Source organism: Manis pentadactyla, chromosome 8, assembly GCF_030020395.1.
Source record: "Manis pentadactyla isolate mManPen7 chromosome 8, mManPen7.hap1, whole genome shotgun sequence".
Lineage (NCBI taxonomy): Eukaryota > Metazoa > Chordata > Mammalia > Pholidota > Manidae > Manis > Manis pentadactyla.
The window spans coordinates 99918035-99939271 of NC_080026.1; the positions used below are offsets into that span (position 1 = coordinate 99918035).

The 21237-nt window shown below is 44.5% G+C and overlaps 1 protein-coding gene across 6 annotated transcripts; it reads left to right on the plus strand.

The window, feature by feature from the left end:
* Positions 1–5779, plus strand: RPS24 (ribosomal protein S24). Of its 6 annotated transcripts, XM_036928736.2 has the most exons (7): positions 438–527; positions 1455–1520; positions 1609–1818; positions 2714–2824; positions 3455–3472; positions 5298–5319; positions 5698–5779. In XM_036928736.2, the coding sequence occupies exons 1-5, from the start codon at positions 453–455 to the stop codon at positions 3458–3460; spliced, it is 468 nt and encodes a 155-aa protein (XP_036784631.2). In that variant the 5' UTR covers positions 438–452; the 3' UTR covers positions 3461–3472; positions 5298–5319; positions 5698–5779. The 6 variants fall into 6 exon arrangements, with proteins under 6 accessions (XP_036784633.2, XP_036784631.2, XP_057362046.1 ...); XM_057506063.1 differs by lacking the exon at positions 5298–5319 and having other exon boundaries at positions 3455–3494; XM_036928737.2 differs by lacking the exon at positions 3455–3472.
* Positions 5780–21237: the final 15458 nt, after the last annotated feature.

A 21237-nucleotide genomic window follows, 5' to 3' on the forward strand; every position in this document is an offset into this window, starting at 1 on the left:
TGAAGGTTCGCCGCCGTCATGGTGAGTCTCCTCGGACCCATTCAGTCATCCGTTACATATCCAAGCCATCCTTCGTCCCGCGGTTTCGTCGTCTGCGCTACAGCCGCCCGAAGTCCTGTTGCTCTTACCTAGCCGTGTCTGACGGAAGTAGGGTGACAAGGGCCCTGGAGCTGCCGGCGGGAGTCCGGGCTGCGCTGCTCACCCCGACGCCGGGTTTCAGAGTCCAGGGCCTGGGGACAGCGGCAGCGGCAGCGGCAGCGGCAGCTGCGTTTGTCTGCTTCGTGGAGTCCAGTGGATTGGGTCGGGTGGGGTGAAATACCTGCAGTCCCAGGTTGGGTTAGGCGGCTTGCAGGTGATGGCAGCCCAAGAGGTGAAGAGGGTACCGGCAGCGCCTGAGCGAGTTGCGGCGAGTGAAAGCTCTCTCATGTGTAAGCGAGAATATTGTTAGCCGAATGGATCCTTTTGTTTCACTTTGGAGAAACTGGCGCCCCGAGAAGAAAAGCCTCCAAAAATCTTGCCCTAAGTCTGTAAGGTTCAGCCCCCTTTTTCTAACTTGCAAGTCATTTTTTCCCCTGGGCGTTTCAAGAGTTGACTACTGTTAAAGTCACTTATTTTCGAGTATTTTTTCAGATTGAAATTTAGCAGTGTATCGCTGCCATGAAAGTCTCCCCTCTTTTTTTTTTTCAGTCAGCGTAAGCATGCCGAATGCCCGCGTTCCTTAGTTACTCATTGTGTAATAGAACTCTTGGCCATTCAGGAGAAAATACGGTTTTCTTATGGTCTGTAGAGTTGTACAGGTAGTTAACATGCAGGCACTGCAGCGTTTGTGGCAATATGCTATAAACACGGTTGAAACTATAACATTTGTATAAGTCATGGTAATTTTACCATGGAGAAGTGGTTCTTATACTGGCGTATTTTTGCCTCCAAGGGGACAGTCTGCAAAGGAGACATTTTTGGTCACAACTAGGGAGTAGGTATGCTACTAGCACCTAATGATCAGAGGTTAAGGTTGATGCTAAACGTCCTAAAATGCTCAGGACATTTTCCACAATAAGAAATTAGTAGTGCTGAGGTTGAGAAATCCTGCCACAGAGTTACATAGCAAAGCGAAGTAAGACTTAGCTTTAGCTGTTGAGTGCATTTTCTTGGTACTGAACTTATGTGAGTTGTGTCCTGTGAGTTAGGCACTGTGCTAAGTGGGTTTGGAGGAGATGGGAATTGGTACCTTCTTTCTGTTCATTGAAGTTTTCCTGCCGCTAGCCTAAAAGGCACTTGTACATTTGAAATGTAGCTCCTGCAGCTGAGGAATTGCATCTTAAATGTTAATTAAAATTATTATTCACATATGGCTAGTGGCACCAATGTGGACAGTGCAGTTCTAAATGTTGGAAAATCACGGCAAGGTCTGGAATACACCGTTGAGTAATTTAACTAGTGTGTCATGTTTTTAGAACGACACAGTAACTATCCGGACCAGGAAGTTCATGACCAATCGACTACTGCAGCGGAAACAGATGGTAAGGAAGGGCACATCAGTTTGATTAATTGTTCTTCACTTTTAAAGATGTATTTTTTTATTACATTAATCTTGTTACCTCTTTTTAGGTCATTGATGTCCTTCACCCTGGGAAGGCAACCGTACCTAAGACAGAAATTCGGGAAAAACTAGCCAAAATGTACAAGACCACACCAGATGTCATCTTTGTATTTGGATTCAGAACCCATTTTGGTGGTGGCAAGACAACTGGCTTTGGCATGATTTATGATTCTTTGGATTATGCAAAGAAAAATGAACCCAAACATAGACTTGCAAGAGTAGGTGCTCTCATTTGTTCAAGAGCTGCTGAAGATTGAGTTTTTGAATAGTTTTGTGGGTGCAGTGGAATGAGAGGCAGCAGTCTAGGTAGAGACAACATACAGACCTAAAGAACTTGGAGGGGGTTAAGAGGAGAGGTTCTTTAATAGATGTGCAGGTAGAGTGGGGGGGTTTAGAAGTGGGATCTGGAGCACGTGACATTTGAGCTGGGTCTAGAAGGGCAGGTAAGTAGTACCTGTGGAGATAGGAGCTGGAAGTAGGGAGATGAATTTGGGAAGGGTAGATTGGCATAAGACTGAGATCCTTAAAACCAAAGGTCTGAGTTGATTTTGTAGGTGGGTAGGACCCATGAAAGGATGATTTTCTGAGCATTAATGAACTGTATAACAATGGACTGGTCAAAACTGGCTTCCATCAAAGATAGTAAACTAGTGCACAGATTACTTTTAAGTACTTCTTGTGTCCTCGTTAACTCTGCTCTCTGCTGTTGGATAAATCTTCCCATACACTAATGGAGGGAGATCATGGTGATGTGGATAGATAAGCATGTCTTCTAGCTGGGTGGTTTGGGAGGTCTTGCTGAGGAGTGACATTGAAGTTGAGATCGATGTAAAGGTTTGGAAGCAGTGTTCTAGGCAGCAGGAACAAGTGCAGAAGTGGGCAGAGAGGAGATTAGATTGGAGTGTTGGGTGAACATTTGTTTCCTTTGCATTTATTGTGTATGTACTGTTTCTTTAATGACCTTTCCTGTTATAGCGCAAACATTAAATGGAGTTGGTAAGTTTTGATTTGGCAGTCTGCATTTCTTGAGCTGTGACTTGGTTAGCTTCCCTACCAGATGAGTGGTTGATGAGTTGGTGTTGGCATGTCACCTGTATGTACTCTCTACTTCAGCATGGACTGTATGAGAAGAAAAAGACCTCAAGAAAACAACGGAAGGAACGTAAGAACAGAATGAAGAAAGTCAGGGGGACTGCAAAGGCCAACGTTGGTGCTGGCAAAAAGGTATCGTTTCAGGGAAAATAAAACAATGGCAATTGCAGGTCTTTAGTTTCTAGAGAAGCGGGATTTTGTTCTCTCAATAACCTTTCTTAATGTTTCTTCTTTTCCCAACTCTTCTGGAATACAGAAGGTAACGTGTTTTTGAGAAGCCACAAAATGTGGTATCTTAACATCTCACTAGAGTAGCTTCACCCACCCCTTGTCAGCTCACAGATAAGCACAATTTGGGGCCACATTGGTTCAGTGATCCTGGTGGGCACCTTGCAAAAGCCCCATCAGGAAAGGTGTTAATTTTACTGTTAATTGGCATAGACTCTTATAGGGGGAGCAGATACAGTTCCCCAGGATTTAGCATATTAAAGTGAACAACTGGTTTAAGAGGCAGTTGAATCACTGTGGCCCATTTTCCTGGCGTGCTGGACAGGCAACTGTGATCTCAATTGCTTTCCTCTCCAGTTAGCCAAGACTTAAGTGATTTTAATGATTAGCAGCTTTTTACTAGCTTTGCTAGCTAATTATAAATCATTGAATGGAATTAAGGTGTGGGTTGTTAAAATTAACAAGTAATCAAGTTTCCTGTGAACTTCTTTTTTGCCTTTTCCCTCTACCTTTCTTGGATTTCTTGTTCATCAGAAATGAAGTGTCTAGCAGGTACTGAGATTGTGAGCACGGTGTGGGGATGCATCACCTTCACTGAATTTGCTTTGATGCTTTGCATGTTGGCTTTTGGATCATAGAATTTTATATAGTGTGGTCTATTATACTTCAATGCTTGGTGTTAAAATGGTGTATTATGAGCAAAGGAGAAAAACTTTTATTATAAATCACGTTTGTTTTGGAAACTCAAAAATGCATGTTATGTTATGAAGTGACCCAGTGGAGGAAGGTGGGTACCCTTCTAAGTAGGCATCTTTCAACTTGCACTTGGGACATGCTGTGTCCCAGAGAGTTACGTACCCAGGAAATGGCCTTAGTTAAACACAGGGCTTGGGAAGGGGTCCAGTCGTCATGAACATCTTTCTCTTGGGGACCTTGGAGAGACTGGATGATTTCTCTGGTAGCTGATCTAGGAAATCTGGCAAACTGTCCCAGAAGCATCCACTTAAAGCTGCCTTGTATCATTTCATTGCTTTTTATTACTTGATCTCTAACTTTCCATTTGATACCTTTTTTTTTTAATTGGAAAATTTGAGATCATTGTATATACACATGGTAAATGATGCTTTGTTTACAAGTAATTTGGTCAGAATGGTCCACTACCCTGCTCTAAACAGATTTCTGCACATTGAGCATCCTGAATCAGTAACAGGTAATGTAAGTAAGAGTGGGTTGGGAGTAGTAGGGTTTTTGAAACACTGGTGGTCACTACCCTGTGTGCTGCTTTAGCCATGACTCCCTGTGGGCCAGGCAGTAAACTAGGTGTGCCTGCCCACTATTGTAACACACTGACTTCCCAGTGCCATGGAGTTAAGGTAATGGGCACACTGCCAGAGCAACTACTTCCTGCTTAGAACCACTCCGTTTTGTGAGGTTTATATCTGTTGATAGAAGTTCCAGATGTTGCCAAAACATTCAGCCAGTATTTGTCCTCCGAACTAGACCTGAAGGACATTTAACACAGTTTTCTTCCTTTAGCCTTTGAGTCCCATGTGTTAGTGCTCCATGGTGACATGTGCAGAGGCTGTCTGCGCGGACCTGAGCCACCGCTACTCCTGCTTCAGGTTGCAGTGGTGCATTTCACTAGCACTGTTCTGAAGAGCTGACTGGAGAATGAATGCATAAATGAGCATGTGTATTCTTTGGCTCAGAAAGGTCAGGCATAGTAATGTTGATCATAATTTAGTTTTTGTTTGGAGGTTGGAATTGGCATTTGTTCTTCGGTGTGATAGAGTTGTTTTGAATTAAGGGATAAATAGTATCAGGTTTGAAGAGCAATTGAAGCATTTTTACTTCAGCTAAATTTTGCTTCTTTTTAAATACTAATTTGCACTACTTCGGTGGCTGTGAATGGTGGCTTTTGAAGTATTGAACTAAGGTTTTAGGAGACTTGATGATTTATAGCGCTGTCCTTGAGGTTAAATTAGACTCGTCTGGGATGATTCCCACGTGTGTTAGTGGTGCTAGTGTGCCCAGCATCGTGTTGCTGGGCAGAGCAGAGGGGCTGAGGCTCAGTGTGTGTACTTATCTGTATAGAGGGAATGACAGCCTGGATTGGCACTGCTGTTCGAAAAAATCATGCTACATTGTTTGCATAAGAACCATAGTAATCAAGCAAGGTGTTCTCAAAATTGGAAGGAATAAAATCACTGAGATTGTCGAAGGAGTGCTCAATTGAAAAGAACAAAACAGTCATCTTTAAGGTATCTGGTTGCATGCTCTTAAATGCAGATTATTTTGGAGTTTGAAAAGGGACTATTAATGAAATGTTTCTTTTCCCTCTTCCCCCTCCTTTCTCCCTTCCCTGCCACTGATTCAGTGAGCTGGAGATTGGACAACAGGTATAATTCAAAACTTTTCACTTAGATCATTAGACTCCTTGATTTACTCATGAAGTAATTTAAAAGTAGAGCATGTGAAATAGATTTTGAAGTTGATTTGCAAATGCTCTCAGGAGTTGTAACCTCTTAAATATTGATAGTGATGTGGCTTTGTTTTTAAAATGTAATACTTCTCAATTTTTGTTTCATTCATAACTTGGATGTTTATTTCTTAATGTTTGTCTTGTTATGATCACACAAACTTAACCATAATTCTAGTTTACTAATGTTTGTTTTGCATGAGTGTCATTAATTTTGGAGTTTGTTGAAGAGTTTAAGCTTTACTTTTCGGAGTTTTAAAGGCAGTTACTAACTAATTTTTTCTTTTTTGATTCACAGAAGGAGTAAAGATTCTGCAGTGACTATCTGTGGTGATTGCAGATTTTTCATGAGGATTAATAAACTTGAGAACTTTTATGTGTCTGGTTGTTTGAAACTTACTTGAAGTTTATTGGGAGTGCCACAGTTAGTCTGCTGTTAACAGCAGGTTAAGATTGCTGCCCAAGTTCATATGGTCCATTATGCTTTCTGTGAAAATTTGGTATTATGGGATGATGTCTGTCCTTTCCTTGAATAGCACAAAGATGTCAGGTGTAGAGTATTAGCAATACACCTAGGGATTGTGTCAGGCTGACCTGGTAGCTCATGTTAATACTTGCCTTCAGTATTGTTGGTCGTCTCTGAAAGACACTTCAAATCTGAATTTCTTTTTGGTGTTCCTAGAACCCCACATAGTCATTATTGAAAAAATTATTTGCTGGTCTCAACAGAAATTAAAATTACTAGATCACATGTTCACCATTTGTCTGGAAGTAAATAGGATCAGTTAAAATAGTTATTTGTGTATTACAGGTTTGTGCTTATGGGATAAATAAGTGGTTTATTATGAGGGAGGAATTTGAAAGAGGCTGTAGAGTAATAAAAATTTGGGTATGGTAACTGGTAAATCTGATTGTACATGCTTTTTATGAAACATTGAGGGTTATTTAGTGCTACTTTTCCAGATGCTGATTTTCAGATTGGCTTTTATAGGCATCAGGGTTGAGGATCTGAACCTGATCTGTGGTTTATTGGTTGGTTGTGGGGTTGGGAGGTTGAGAAGAGGTTGCCTTAGGGTTACTGTATAGGTTGAGGTGCCTTTTGAGAGGATAAAAAATGAGTTGGTGAGCTTGGGGTGGTTTTAAGGGTTTGGGTTGCCATTAGGAACCATGTCAGTGGATGAAATGCTACAAAGAAACCTCAAGAAGCAGAAAACAACGGAATGACCTGGTAGGTTGGGTAGAAAGGGAATCCAGGAAAAAGCTGAAAGCAGAGGCATATGAGGTTTGCAGGAAGGGATGTGTCTTGCCAATTGGTTTCAGCTCCGATAAGTTCACTGTGGATGCAATGTGACCAAAAGAAATGACAGTAAAACGTTCTTGGGGTGAAAGGGTTATACCCAACTTTATTCCCACAGTGGCAGGTCAATCACTAAAATTCTGTTCATGCAGAGCGAGTCTGCATGCAGCGAGCGGGTCTCTGCCTGCATGACCATCTTCTGGGCCTCTGTTCTCCATGCTGCCACCACTCCAGCCTCTGCTTTGCTTTCCATGGCACCCAGGCCACTGGGCGGAGCTCTTTACATGGTCAATAGTGTATTGCCCACCCGTGTGTAGTGAGCTACCCAGCCAGGGCCTGGTGAGAATCCTGACCACAGGAACTTTAACTTTATCCACAGGATGGTAGTGGAATATTTTGGAGAATGAGGTGAGAGGTCTTGACTGAGGAACTGCAAACTGGAGGGTGGGCTGTGAATAGGTGAGTGAGCTGAGGGCAGGTTGAGTGTAGTTGCTCCACTTGAGGCTGCTTAGAGGTTGCATACTCCAGTTTGGAACCAGTGGCTCTGTGGGTTCTCTTTGTGCTCCCAGGAAATAAGATGTATGGTCTGCTTGTATGGGGGAGAATGAAGAAGTGGGGAATTTAGACCCATAAGCTTCAGTTTTCACCAAAATGGCTATTACCTGGTGTGGAGTGGAGGCTAGGTGGCACTTGTAAATTGAGCAGTGTGTGGAGACCAGAGGTTATCTGTGGTGGCAAACGTTGCAGTAAGAGGTGCAGTTTGCTGTGACAGGCGTGGAAGCGGAGGACTGGTTGGTTAGCAGCCTGCAAGTGCAAGATGCCAGGTATTTCGGTGGCCCGGGCAGGGCAGGAGATGAAGTGGAAGTGGGTGCAAGGAGGGGTGTGGTTCCAGGGACAGAGGTGTTGGGATCAATGGAGCAAGAACTGAAGGGCAGGAGGTAGTTTTCAGAGGAGTCCTAGGGGTTCATGAGATGAGAGGGTACAGCTGCAGGGATCCTGAATGAAGGTGAAGGTGGACATAAGAGTGCATGTGAAGAGGCTTTTGGGAATGCTCAGGGAGGGCAGAGTTTGCAGTCAGTCAATTTGGAGAAGGGAATTGTGATTGATTTTGGTTGGGCTTATTTTTCCAGGTGAACTGCTTGGGAGGTGGGAACAAGCAGGCACAGCTGTGGGACAAGGTGAGACCAGTTATGCTGCCGAAGAGGAGATGAGATTGGGGAGGGAGCAGAGTGTGCAGGTAGGTATTTTCTCAATGAGAGGGAACACCCTTGGTGACTGGTGGCTCCTAGCAGTGTTTTGCACAGTGTAATTATGGTAAGAAATTCTGTTTCAAAAATAAACCAGGTGGGCTGCAAGGTCACAGAGGTATGACACTTGTGTTTGCTGAGGCTTCGTGGGTTCTATGGCTCTGTAGTGTGGGTTTAGGGAGGGAACACCTCTCTGCACTTCTCATTTGTCCTCCATCTACTCACCTTTGAACTTTTGTGAGCATGTTGCAGAAGTGAGACCGCCCCCAGAACAATAGTGTCCACAATCTGGTTGGGAGTTTGGGTACAAGTGAGGTGGGAAATGAGACTAGAGGGGTCAACAGGGAACAGCTCAGGGAGGAGGTTGTAGGCTAACGACTTCCTTGTTAAATATTTTGGTTGAATAAAAGGGAACACTGGAGAATTAGATGCTCAGCAATGGATTGCATGGCCATGTCACATGCTGAACTACTATGCATGGGAGGTACTTAAGCAGTTGGACTGCTCATCATGTATGTTGGAGAGAGGTTTTTTGCAGGAGGTTTGAGGTTGAGATGGTATCCAAGCAGTCTAGCTTGGTGGGAAAAGCAGTAGACCAGCAGTCAGGAACCTAGTTTCTGATCCCTGCGCAGCCACTGCCCAGCTGGGGCTAGTGGATGGGCAAGGAACTTGCATTTTCTGGGCTTCCACTTCCCTGTGTGCAGAGGAGGTACAAGGTCTAGATGAGTAGTTCCCAATCCTGGCATCTAAGGGATTGTTAAAAATACAGATGCCCAGGCCTCTTGCCCCATTTCCTGAGTTACTAGTTCTGGGTGGCACCCAAGCGTCAAGTTTTAACAACTTCCCAGGTTATGCTGTTGATCAGCTGGGCCAGGGAAACTGGATAAAGGATCTCTCAATTCCCTTTTATGTCAGAATTGCCGCAGGAGACATGGTCTTTGTCCTCGAGAAGATGGCAAATGAGCAATAATAATACTGCTAGTATAACAGCAGAGTAGCTTACATTTATTGAGTGCTGTCTGTGTGCCTGTAAGCCTGTTGCACAAGTAAAAGGTTTCTCCTGCTATCCAAAAGTAAGAGTGTTCTTTGGAAACCTTTTGTAAGCCAAGATGGTGTAAAGCAAAGAAACAATTGCCATTAATTTATATGGAAAGATCCTCGAGTGTTCCCAGACACCCCCAAAATAACCTCTTTCAGGCTCTTCTGATTCCTTGCAGCTTGCTAAGGGATGCACAAAATAAACGGAGCTGAAGCACATGCTCACAGGCACAGGTCAAAGCTTGCAGTGGTGTGATGCTGAGATGCTGGGTATTTTCTGGGGAAGGAACTTGGGGCCACTCCTACTGCCTGGGTTGTGTGTTGCCTCTAGCAGCTTGCTGCACAACAAATACTGAATGCTATGCTGTTTTTCTTTTTCCCTTTATTTGTAAAAGTGAAAATTTGGATTTCTTTTGGTTAGTGAAACAGGTAGGTCTTTCATAAAAGTGAAGTGTAATGTGACCTTTGGAAAAAGTGGGGGATACCTGTATCTTGTTTACCTGTTTATGAGGCTCACAGAAGTTAAAGAACTTGGTCTAAGCCATACATCTTGGACATTCTACGATAAGTGGGGCCATTTGTGGAGCATTTCACTAGGGAGCTAGAATTTGTGCTGAGCCTTGACGGGTGCGAAGAGAGTAGCTAAGGCAGTGGTTCTTCAAAAATGGTTCTGATCAGGCTGCATCAGCGTTGCCTGAGAATACTTAGACACCCCAATTCTTGGGCCCCACCTAAGAAATACTGAATCAGAAACTGATGGTGGCCCCCAGCATTCTATATTTTAGTAAGTCCTCCAGGCCATTTCGATGCAGGCTAAAGTGTGAGAACTAGAGGTAGGGTCAGCTGGAGACCAGGATGGCAGTGTGATGGACTGCCCTGATAATAGCCCTTCCCTTTGGTGGAATAAAGGGGTCTGACGAGCCACATGGACTCCCACGAGGGGGCACTGTGGGCACAGGCTTGGCCGCTGCCTGCTTTGTAGTCACAGCTGCTACCCTTGTGCATGCATGAAAAAGCCTGATGCCACATCAACTGGAGAGGTCACTCTTTCTTCTCAGAGAAGGTCTAATGGGGGTGGTAATCTTGTTTATAGGATTCGGCCCTCATAGGGAAGCTGAACCTGCAGGGCTTTCTGCTGTTCACATGTGCATGGCCATGTCTACTCACCCGTGCTGCAATGTCTCTACAGATGCAGTGCAAACACCATTCCTCTTTTGTAGCTGCCCAGCCAATGGGCTTGCAGTTTCTTTGGGAGGAAGAATGCTCGAACCCTGGTTCTGGTTCAGTGTTCTCCCTAGAGTGCCATCCCTCCATCCAGTTCTTGGACAGATGTGCGGGGGCCAGAGTCTGGGTTATAAGACCTGTCTTCAAGCCATAGCTCTTCCCCAATCATACTCTGTGATCTCAAGTCAGTCCCCTTTTTTCTCTGAGCCTTAGTCTCCTCTGTAAGGTGGGGGAGTACCGCGGCAAAGATGAGTTTCAACATTTTTTCTCTCCATGTACAACATTCTGCCCCGGGGGGCTGAGGAGGAGACAGACTGTCCTCCAGGAATTCAGAGTGCAGGGCAGTTGGAAGCCTTGCCGCACAACATCCGTCTCCACAGTGGTTGCATCTATTTACTTGGTGTGAGGCAGTAAGGTGGAACCTATCAAACTGGAAAGTCCAGATATGTACAGACATCAAGGATTTGCTACAGATTTCTATTCTGCACTTCTTCGAGAAAGGAGAGACTTACACCCTGTTCTCTCAGCTGCAGTGTGTATTTCTTCTGAAAATGCATTGCCTCAGAGGGAGGGTCTGTGATTGTGGGGCTTTGGCATTCACCTCGTTATTCCAGACATCGGTGTCCTACACCTCACAGTGACTGCTGACCCAGTTGAGTTCTGCCTGAGCAGTTGGTCTCTGGAATTGTGTTTTAAGAGAGCTGTAAATGTGCACATCACAGAGCCATAGGGGATTCAAAGGGGTCTGGTCCAGCCTTCTGCCTCCTACCACTGATGATAACATTCAGAGTTTGATTAGAAATTGCCCCATCCATAGGCAAATGCCGTCAAGCTGCAGCTGTCCTTGTGGAGAAAACATGTTAAACCAGATGCTTCCTTCCATCAGGCTTCCTTGGAGAAGGGAAGAAAGGCTCTTCAGTTGATCTGGCACCTCCATTTTGCATGTAGGTGGCGCTGCATTTTCTTGTGTTATGGATAAGGGCACTGAAACAGAGAGGTCAGGTGGCTCTCCCAGAGTCCCTCAGCTCATCCATGGTTAGGAGACTGAACTTTGGTCCTCTTCATCTTGAGCTCACTCCCCTCCTGATATCAAGTGAGCCATTTTGCTACTCAGAAGCCATTTCTTCCTTTTTAAAAATATTCTACACTTAGGTGTTTTTTTCATTTTACTGAGCTGTAATTGACATGTAATATAATAGTTTAAGACGTACAGCATGATGATATATCTATATGTAGATGTAAGTGATCAAACATCCATTAACTCACAGTTAACAAATTTATTTTTTCTTACGAAGAACTTTTAAGATCTACTTTCTTAGGACCTTTCAAATATACAATACAGTGTTGTAGAGACCATGCTGTACATTATATCCCCAGGGCTTACAAGTGGAATTGTATGCCTTTTGACCACCTTTGCCCATTTCCCCCCCCCCACAACCTCTGCCTTTGGCAACCACCAGTCTGTTCACTGTTTTCTATGGGCTGTTTTTTTTAGATTCCACCTAAAGGTGAGGTCATACAACATTTATCTTTCTCTGACTTAATTCACTTAACATAATGCCCTCAAGGTCTATCTGTGTTGTTGCAAATGGCAAGATTTCCTTTTTTTGTGGCTGAATCATACTCCATTGTGTATATATGAATATCCATTTATCTGTCCATGGGCATTAAATTGTTTTCATGTCTGGGCTATTGTAAGGAATGCTCCAGTGAATGCAGATATCTCTTCGAGATAGTGATTTCATTTCCTTGGTTCTATACCTGGGAGTGGGATTGCTGGATCATATGGTAGTTTTGTTTTTAATGTTTTGAGGAACATCCATACTGTTTTCCATAGTGGTTGCACCAATTTACTCACCTGTACACAAGGGTTCCTTTTTCTCCACATCCTTGCCAACCCTTGTTATTTTTTGACTTGATGACAGCCCTTCTGTGAGGTGATATCTCATTGTTGCTTTGATTTGCACTTCCTTGGTGATTAGTAGTACTGTGCACCTCTTCATGTACCTGTTGGCCTTTGTATGTCTTCTTTTGGAAAGATGTTTATCCAGTTCCTTTGCCCACTTTTCAATTGGGTTGCTTTTGTCTTTTTGGATTCTGAGTTGTATGAGTTTTTTATATGTTTTGCTTATTAGCCCCATATCTGATATACGGTTTGCACATGTTTTTTGCCCATTTTCTAGGTTATCTTTTCATTTTGTTGGTAGTTGCTGTGCAGAAGCTTTAGTTTGATGTAGTCCCACATGTTTGTTTATGCTTTTGTTGCCTTTGTTTTTGGTGTTAAGTCCAAAAAAAATTATTGCCCAGACAGATGTCAAGGAATTTACTTCTTATGTTTTCTCCTAGGAACTTTATGGTTCAGGTCTTCAAGTCTTTAATCCATTTTGAGTTGATTTTTGTGTATGGTGTAAGGTAGAGGTCCAGTTTCAATTCTTTTGCATGTGGCTGTCCAGTTTTCCCACCATTTTCCTTCCAATTTTAAGGTTACAAAGAACTGCAGTGTTGTCTGGATACTTTGCCATGCTGTTCAGCTCATTGTTCTGTGCTGTCTTGCAGAGTGTCACTCATACAGAAGTGTTCCTTGTGAAGCTGAGAGGTGAAACGTCTACTGCTGGGGTGCCCTGAGCTGGCTTTAGATGGTGTGTTACGTAGGAGGCCTTCAGCTGCAAGTAACTGGGAACTCAATTTAAATTGCCTTGAACAGTGACATTTTTTTGCTTACTTAAGAAGCCATCCAGATGTAGAAGGGACTTCAGAGCTGATGGATTGCAGCAGTTCAACAGTATTGTCAGGACCCAGACATTTTCTCTCTCTGTCTTGCTGCTCACAGTGTTGGCTCCATTCTGAAAGATGGTTGTCAGTTATAGTGGGGGCTAATAGGGCTGGGACTGGGGTGAGGCAATGAGATGCCTAGGCTGTGAAATCTTATGAGGTGCTCACGTGGGTGGGGTACAAATACAGGGTTAGCACTCTCATGATCCCAAGACTGCCACCCCTAGTCCTGGTGCTGGGCCTAACTGTGCCCCTCTTCCTGTTGGTGGGAGAGAGATGCCTCCTTGCTTTGTTTCAGTTACAGTAGGTTAAACTGCTGTAACATAGGCCCCAAAATACGATTGGCATAAACACAACACACCATTATTCCTAGCTTTCTAATAGAGTATTCCTGGTCAGCAGGTAGCTTTCCTCTGGACGTGGTGATTCGGGAATCCATATTCCTCTATCTTGTGCTGTTGCTGTCTTTAGGGCCTCACGGTCACCTACATCTGCCTGGTGGAATGGGAGCAAGAGGTGGAGGAGAGGCACCCATTCTCCCCAAAGGCCTGACCATAAGTCTGCCACTTCATTTCTGTTCTTATTCTGCTGGCTGAGACTTGGTCTCTTGGCACGCTTAATTGCAAGGGCTGCTGGGAGATGTAGTCTAGCTCTAGCCTGGGCATAGGTGGGGAGAATGGTTTCAGGGAACAAGTGCTAGTCTTTGCCATTACAGGAAGAAAATGGATGCTACCTAGGGACTCTTTGACAAGAAGCCTCTCAAGCAAAAGAGGGAATGTAATGGAAAGATGAGAGGTGTTTAACAATCAAAATGCAGGCAGTGCTGGCCACCCCCCTGGGACTGGGAGTGGAGAGTATTCCAGTATTAATCAAATCTTCTCTCCTTCCCTTTGAGTACTCATCTCATTCTTCGCAGGCTTTCTTACTTGCTTTCCTCTTTCACACAGCTACCAGGCCAGGCTTTGGGCTTCCCATTCCAAGCATCCAACAGCAATTAGACTCTGCATCCTACTTGTCGCTTCTTGGGAATGAGATGCTGACTGGCCCAGTCCAGGAGAGGGTTCTCCTTCTTGTCCTGCCAGCTCATGGAGCCTACTCTGCATTTAACTAGGGCTGAGGGAGCACTTGCTGAGAAGGGTGCAGACAGAGGGCTACTGATGTGTCCCTGGCAGCTGTCCCCATGTTGCTTAAACTTCTGCCTTCTCTCCTTGTCATTCTCAGACCATTTCATGTTGCTACTTCAAAAAGAAGAAAATAGCTTTATTGAGGTATAGTTCACATACCATAGCGGGCTTCACAGAGCTGGGCAACCATCACCTAATTTTTGAACACTTCATCGTGCCAGAAGAAACCCTGTGCCTGTTAGCAGTTGCTCCCCATTTCCTCCAACCCTGGGCAGCCCCCCAACCCTGGGCAACCACTAACCTACTTTCTGTCTCTATAGATTTGTCTATTCTGGACATATTTATTTCATATAAATGGAATTATGCAGTATGTGATCTTTGTGATTGTATTCTTTCACTTAATGTTTTCAAGCTTCATCTATATTGTAGTGTGTATCAGTACTTCACTCCTTTTGAAAATACAGCTTTATTGAGATACAACTCATATACCATAAAATTAACCCTATAAAGTGTACAACTCAGTCATTTTTTAGTATATTCAGAGTTGGGCAACACACATGCTATCTAATTTTAGAACATTTTCATCACTCCAAGAAATAAACCTCTTACTCAATAGCAGTCTCTCCCCAGTCTCCCTAACCCCAGCCCCTGGCAACCACTAATCTGCTTTAAAGGCTCTCTTTTTTTTAGCCTATCCTGGAAATTTTATATAAACGGAATCATACCATGTGTATGATTTTTGTGACTGGCTTTTTATGCTTAGCATAGCAGTGTTTTCAGGTTTCATCTCGTGGCATGTAGCAGTACTTCATTTAAAAAAATTGTCAAATGATATTCCATTGTATGGATATACTATTTCTCAGTTGATGGACATTCGAATTGTTTCTACCTTTTGGTTATTAGAAAAATTTCTCTGCTTGTCAACATTATGTGCAAGTTTTTGCATGGACATACTTTTTCATTTCTTTTAGATATATACCTAGGAGTGGGATTGCTGGGTCATGTTTAAGCATTGCTGTGTTTAACATTTTGAGGTACTGCTAAACTGTTATCCACACAACACCATTTTATCTTCCTGCCAGCAATGTTTGAGGGTTCTAATTTCTCTACGTCCTCATAAATACTTGTTATTGTCTGTACTTTTGATTTTAGCAATCCAAGTGGGTGTAAAGTGGTATCTCATTATGGTTTTGATTTGCATTTCCTAGTAAATAATGTTGTTGAGCATCTTTTCATGTGCTTATTGGCTGTTTATATGTATTCTTTAGAAAAATGTCTAAGTATTTTGCTCATTTTAAAATTGGGATGCCTTGTAAGTGTTCTTCTTGCATTCTAGATATATGTCTCTTACCAGATATATGGTTTGTAAATATCTTCTCCCATTCTGTGGGTTGTCTTTTCACTTTCTTGATGGTGTTCTTTAACAGGCAAAATTTTGATGTTGAATTTGCTTCAAGTTTTGATGAATTGCAAATTACCTGTTTTTTCTTTCATCACTTGTGTTTTTGATGTTGTATCTAAAACCATTGCCTAACCCAAAGTCACAAAGATGCCTGTCTTTTCTTTTATGAGTTTTAGCTCTTAGATTTCAGTCTGTGATCCATTTTGAGTTAATTTTTAAAGGCAGGGTCTGACTTCATTCTTCTGTATGTGGTTACTCAGTTATCCTAGCACCACTTGTTGAAAAGACTAATTTTTCTGCATTGAATTGTATTGGCACTCTTCTGAAAAATCTGTGGACTATGTTGCCACTTCCTGGATTTTTTGTCTTTGGAAACTGCTCTCAGGGCTCCTGTGAGACTTGTAATGTAACAATAATCCCTTCCTTTGGTCGAGTACCTACTATTCACTGTGTTAGCCACATTTTATATATATATTGTGTTCTCCTTTTTTTTGTGGGGGGGTGACTATATTCTCTATGCTATACTTTTATCCCTCTGGTGACTAATTTATATATGATTGAGATTTTGTGCCTCTTAATCCCCTTTACCTATTTCACCCACTGACGCCAGCTGTATGTGCTCTCTATTGTTTTCACAGCAATTCTGCAAGGTGGGCATTATTGTCCTCATCTTAGAGATAAGCAAATTGAAACTCAGGATATTAACTATTTGCTGAGGGTCCATTCAGTAAGTGGCAGAGCTGGGCCTTGAACTTAGGTCAGTGAGGCTCCAAGGACTGGGTTCACCCTTGTGCTGTGGTTCTCTGTGCCCAGGAGGCCCCACCCAACTTGGGTGTCATTTCTGGAGATCTTTGGGGCCAGGACTACCCACATACACGTGTGGCAGCGATTACGGCCTGCAACCTAAATGTAGGTTATATGATTTCACAGCGTGACTTGGATACTAGGAAAAAAAGCAGATTGTTGGGTCCAGCTGCCTCTGTAGGAAGTGGACACCTAGAGTGAATGAACGGAGGGTCCAGTTCTGCCCTGTCAGACCACTTCTGGGGAGTGTATTATTTTGGGAAGCCACGAAGTGGACTCCATTCGGAAAAGAGTATCAGTATGGTAGCCTGTCCTCAGATGATGGCTTGTGGGGCCTGAACATACTTAGCTGGGAATAAGCAGAGAGCGGTGCTGTTGGTCAAGGGCTATCATGGGGGGAGAAAGGTGAGATTAGTCCCAGAGTATGGGAAATAATGGCAAAGTGGTTTGGCTGGACAGAAGGAAGTTTTTAAAACCCGAGCTAATGGAAGAAGGCAGGGGCTGCCTTGGGGAGTAGTGGGTTTCCTGTCACTGGTGGTGTACAAGCAGAGTCTGGCTGCTTGCTTTGTGGCACTGCCATAGGGATCTTTGGGCCTCCTGTGAGGTGTAGATCTGGGGGATTTTTTTAGGGTTTCTTTTGACTCTCAAATACTGTATGTTGTGGCTTCTGATTTTACAGGGGACTTCTGTCCACACAGCTGGAATTGCTCCCAGCCCAGATCTGTCATGTCTCACTGATCCCGAGGGCTAAATTTGGAATTTAATAACAACACGTTGGATTTATGTAGCCTGTTTCCTTGGAGGCATTTCATCTGTTATCCCATTTATTCTCATAACATCCCTAGGCAGAAGGTGAGAGCAGGCAAGAGAGAAGAAGTAACCTCTGGCTTCTTCACATCCTGAAGGTGAGAGGAGATGGCTGGATTAGGAGGAAGCCATGGGTGGGTGAATGGCCTGGATCACAGCCCCTCTGGCTTGCCCCCTGCACAAAGAACAGGTTGCCCAATGGATAAAGGGTGCCTCTTCCTGGCAGGAAGCTTGAGTCTTGGGCACAGTATATGGCTGCTCTGATTCCATAAAAAGTTTAATACGCATCTGCTGTGTGTAAGGTTCCAGGTCAACTGTCAGGAGTGGGAGTAGGTGGGCATGGAGGTGAGCAATGAAGTCTGAGCCCCAAGGAGAGGTGAACCAAGGTGTCCACCACACACTGGCTTGCAGAGGGGAAGGTCCAAAGGCAGAAGGAGGGCTTCCTGGTAGAGAGGGGATATGAGGTGAGTTTGGAAAGAGTCCTGGAGAGAGCCCTGGACCTGCAGTCTAGGACTCAGAATGTGAGTCTGAGTTAGGTAGTTTTCCTACCTCCTGGCCATTTAATCTGTGTGAAGTTCTTAGCCCCCAGCTCACTTTCCCCAGGGGGAGGGCTTGCATAGGGTGCCCTTTAAGATTCTAAGCCTATGAGCTGCGTGCTGTGGCAGAGATGGCTAGAGAGCCTAGACATGCAGAGGAGAGACTGGGGACAGCTCAGGGAAGAGGCTGCTGGAACCGGCTGTGAAGGTATGAGCAGGGATGGAAGGGAGGGTTACCCCAGATGGCGGCTCTCCTTGGCCAAAGGCAGGTTGTCTAATCCAGACCACTCTGTTTGCCCCTCCTACCTCAGAGTCCATTGGGCATTTGGCTTCTAAATCCCTCCCAAGCTCTTTCCTTTCAAGTCTTAGTGTTGTATTTTAGGCTGATCTTTGGTAAATGCTCAGCCTGCAGTGGAGACACTTGGCTGGACTCTGGTTGCTGCTCATCTTCCCTGGTACCAGACAAGGGAGGGTGCAGAAACCCAGGGCCACAGACTACAGACCTTACAATTTTGAGGTCCCTTGAAAGTCATCCAGTACTACTCCTTCCCCCTTATGCAGGGGAGGGAATTGGAGTTGCAAGCATGGGGAAGAATTTTCCAGGAAGAGAGAAAGGCAGGTGGCAAGACTTGGAGGAAGGAGAAAGCTGGTGGGTTCGTGGAAGGGAGAAGAGCCAGGACTGGGGAGTATGTGGAAGAGTGGCTGGAGGGGTGGGTGACCTGGACTGTTCAGGGGCTGTTGCAGGTGTTCAGGTCGGCCTTTACCTGGAGGACAGTGGGAAGCCACTGGAAGATTTTAGATAGAGGAATGGTGCCATCAAGTTTGCATTTTTACAAAGGGCATTGGCCAGAAACCAAGTGCCTGGTAGTCCCTGCTTCCCCTACTCCCGTTGGTCTTTCCCACCTGTGGATGGCAACTTTGTCCTCTGGTCAGGCTCAAAACCATGTAAACATCCTCCACTTTCATTGCCATGTCCAGTCCATCCACACATCTTTTGGTGTTTCAAAATATATCCAGAACCTAACTGCTGCTTTTACCTCATGGCTCCTATGGTCTTAGCCTCTACCTGTCCTGATCACACCCTAGATTTCTCTCAGTGTTGCAGCTGGACTGCGCTGTGAAATTAGAGTCCAAAGAGATAGCTTCTCTGTTCAGAACCCTCCAGGGGCTGCACATTTCACTCAGTGGATGCCAAAAGGTTCTCCATGATCTACTTGGCCCGTGACTTAGCCTTCCACAGCCCTCCTGGCTACTTGCTCTGCTCCTCTAGCATGTTAACCCTGCTGCTGCCCCAGGACCTTTGCCCTTGTTCCCTCTTCTCCCAGCTAACCTCACAGGTCATGCTATCCCTTCCTTCTGGTTTTTGTTCAAGTGTTATCTTCTCAAGGATGTCTTCTCTGACCACCTTGTCAAAGACTGCACCCTCCCTCGATTTCCTTCCCAGCTTTGATTTTTTTCTCCTCAGGATTCACTTCTATTATATTCTTGTTTACTGATTATCTTCCTATTATCAAAGAAGCTTCATGAATTCTTTTTGTACATGTGTCTGATTTGCTCATTGCTGTATCCTCAGCACCTAGAACAATACTTGGTACTCAGCATGGTAAGTAAATACTTGCTGGATTACTGGCTGACCTAACGGCGGTTGTGTGGGGAGTGCATTGGACTGGGGAGAAGGACTGGAGTGGAGTGGGGAGACCAGTCAGGATGCTATGACAGAATCTTTGATAAGAGATGATGGGGGTTCTTGGGTCTACAAAATAGGAGCTCTCCCCTTGCTGTGACACATGAACAGTCAATTCAAAAGTGCTTTTAGGGTTAGTTTGACTGTGTGGGGAAACTGAAGCCCACAAAAGGAATTCCCCTCTGAGTTAGGGACAGAACCTCACCCTTCTGTCTCCCAGATGGTATCTTCTCATTAAGAAATACTCTGGTCTCTGTTGTGGAGGGGAGCTAACTCAGCTTTATTGGCAGTGACTGAGAGGGGTTGCTAGTGCTCTTGATGGCAGGTTGAGGACCTGTCATGGTAACTGAGGTCACGTACAAAGTGCTTCTCTCAGTTGCAGTGCTTCTCACCAACCTTGGGGTTGGTGAGTAGGTATAAGATGACCCCGGCCCAACACTGCCAGTTAGGTTGGAACCTGAGATGGCTGTTTAGCAGTTTGTGGAAAGACAGATCTTGGTGGATCTTCCAATTGCCTCTGCAAACATCTATTCTATCCCCCTACCACTGTTCCCACTTGTTTTTCTTGTGGGGGGCGGTAGGGATTGGTGTTCCCTGACCTAAGCCAGTAAAAGTTTGGTGTCCATTCCAGCCATAGTGATGGCTTGGTGATGGGCAGTGAACCAGACCTAAATCAGTCAGTGTCAGTCCAAGTGACTGACAGAGGTTGTACCAATTGAAGTTGGTGGGAAGGCTTCCATTTGGTGGTTGGGAAGAGGTCTCCTCAGCTGCAGGTGGTATCATGTGCAGATAAGAGACCTGGAACCACCGTGGACATTTTGCTACCATGCAGGAAGCCAGCCTGAGGACAAAGTTGAGATTTGGAGCAGGGCAGAGCCAAGAGAAAAGCAGAGAAACCGTCAGAGCCCTCCTCGAGCCTCCCTGAAGCACTTTTTGACCTGGACTCCAGTTATGGAGGCTGATAACTGCTGTCTGTTGTTTAAGGTGGTGTGAGTTGGTTTTCTATCATGGTCATTGAAGGGAGCCTAACTGATATGTGGTTGATAGGCAGTGATGCAAGGGGGTGAGTGTGGATGTCAAAACCAGCTGTGGCTTTTGCTGGAAGCCTCCATAGCTCTGCCCAAGTGCCTGCTCTTCTGAGAAGCCTTCTGTCCCACCAGACCTGCAGGGTAAGTGCCAAGAAGATGCTCTGAGCTGGTACTTCCTGAAAGTGGGTTGGTGTGGGCTGTCCTGGTTTCTAGCACTACTGGGACCATGGAGGGAAATCTGTCTTTTTATAGAGTCACTGGCTTTTTAACTCCCCATCCCCATGTGGACCCAGGCCCTCTTGGGAGGGTCTCCCTCAGAAGGGAATGCACTGGTCCCACCTCTGCCAGGGATCTGTGGATCTGACTGTGTAGGCTTCTCTGAGCACTTGCTGGACCACAGGTGGCTCCGTGCCATCCCCACGTGCAGAGTCCTTTGCCTTTTCTTTGTCCTTGGATGGGCTGGTGACCAATTCTTTATAATATATATATAATATAACCAATATTTATAAATGCCCAAAAAAACATGAACTTGTGAAGAAAACCAATTCTGCTCAAGTATGTTTAGCAAAATATTACATTTATGGTGAAGTACCACATATGATTCTTTGTTAATGTAGTAGCAGTATCTTGTGGCAGGTCTAATATCAACTATAATTCAAAGTAGTAATGGAGAGTATAAAAGACATTTTGAGGTATCTGTAACAGCTGTGATGTTATATGAAAATATCTGACAAAGTCACTAGAACTGATCAGACTACTGGTATTTGTTGTCTACATTCATAATGAAAAAAGTTAGACATTAGTGAAATAAAGATGCAATTCTTTTCCCCACCCAATTTCCTGTCCCTCCTGTATTCTGTCCATGGACCCCATGG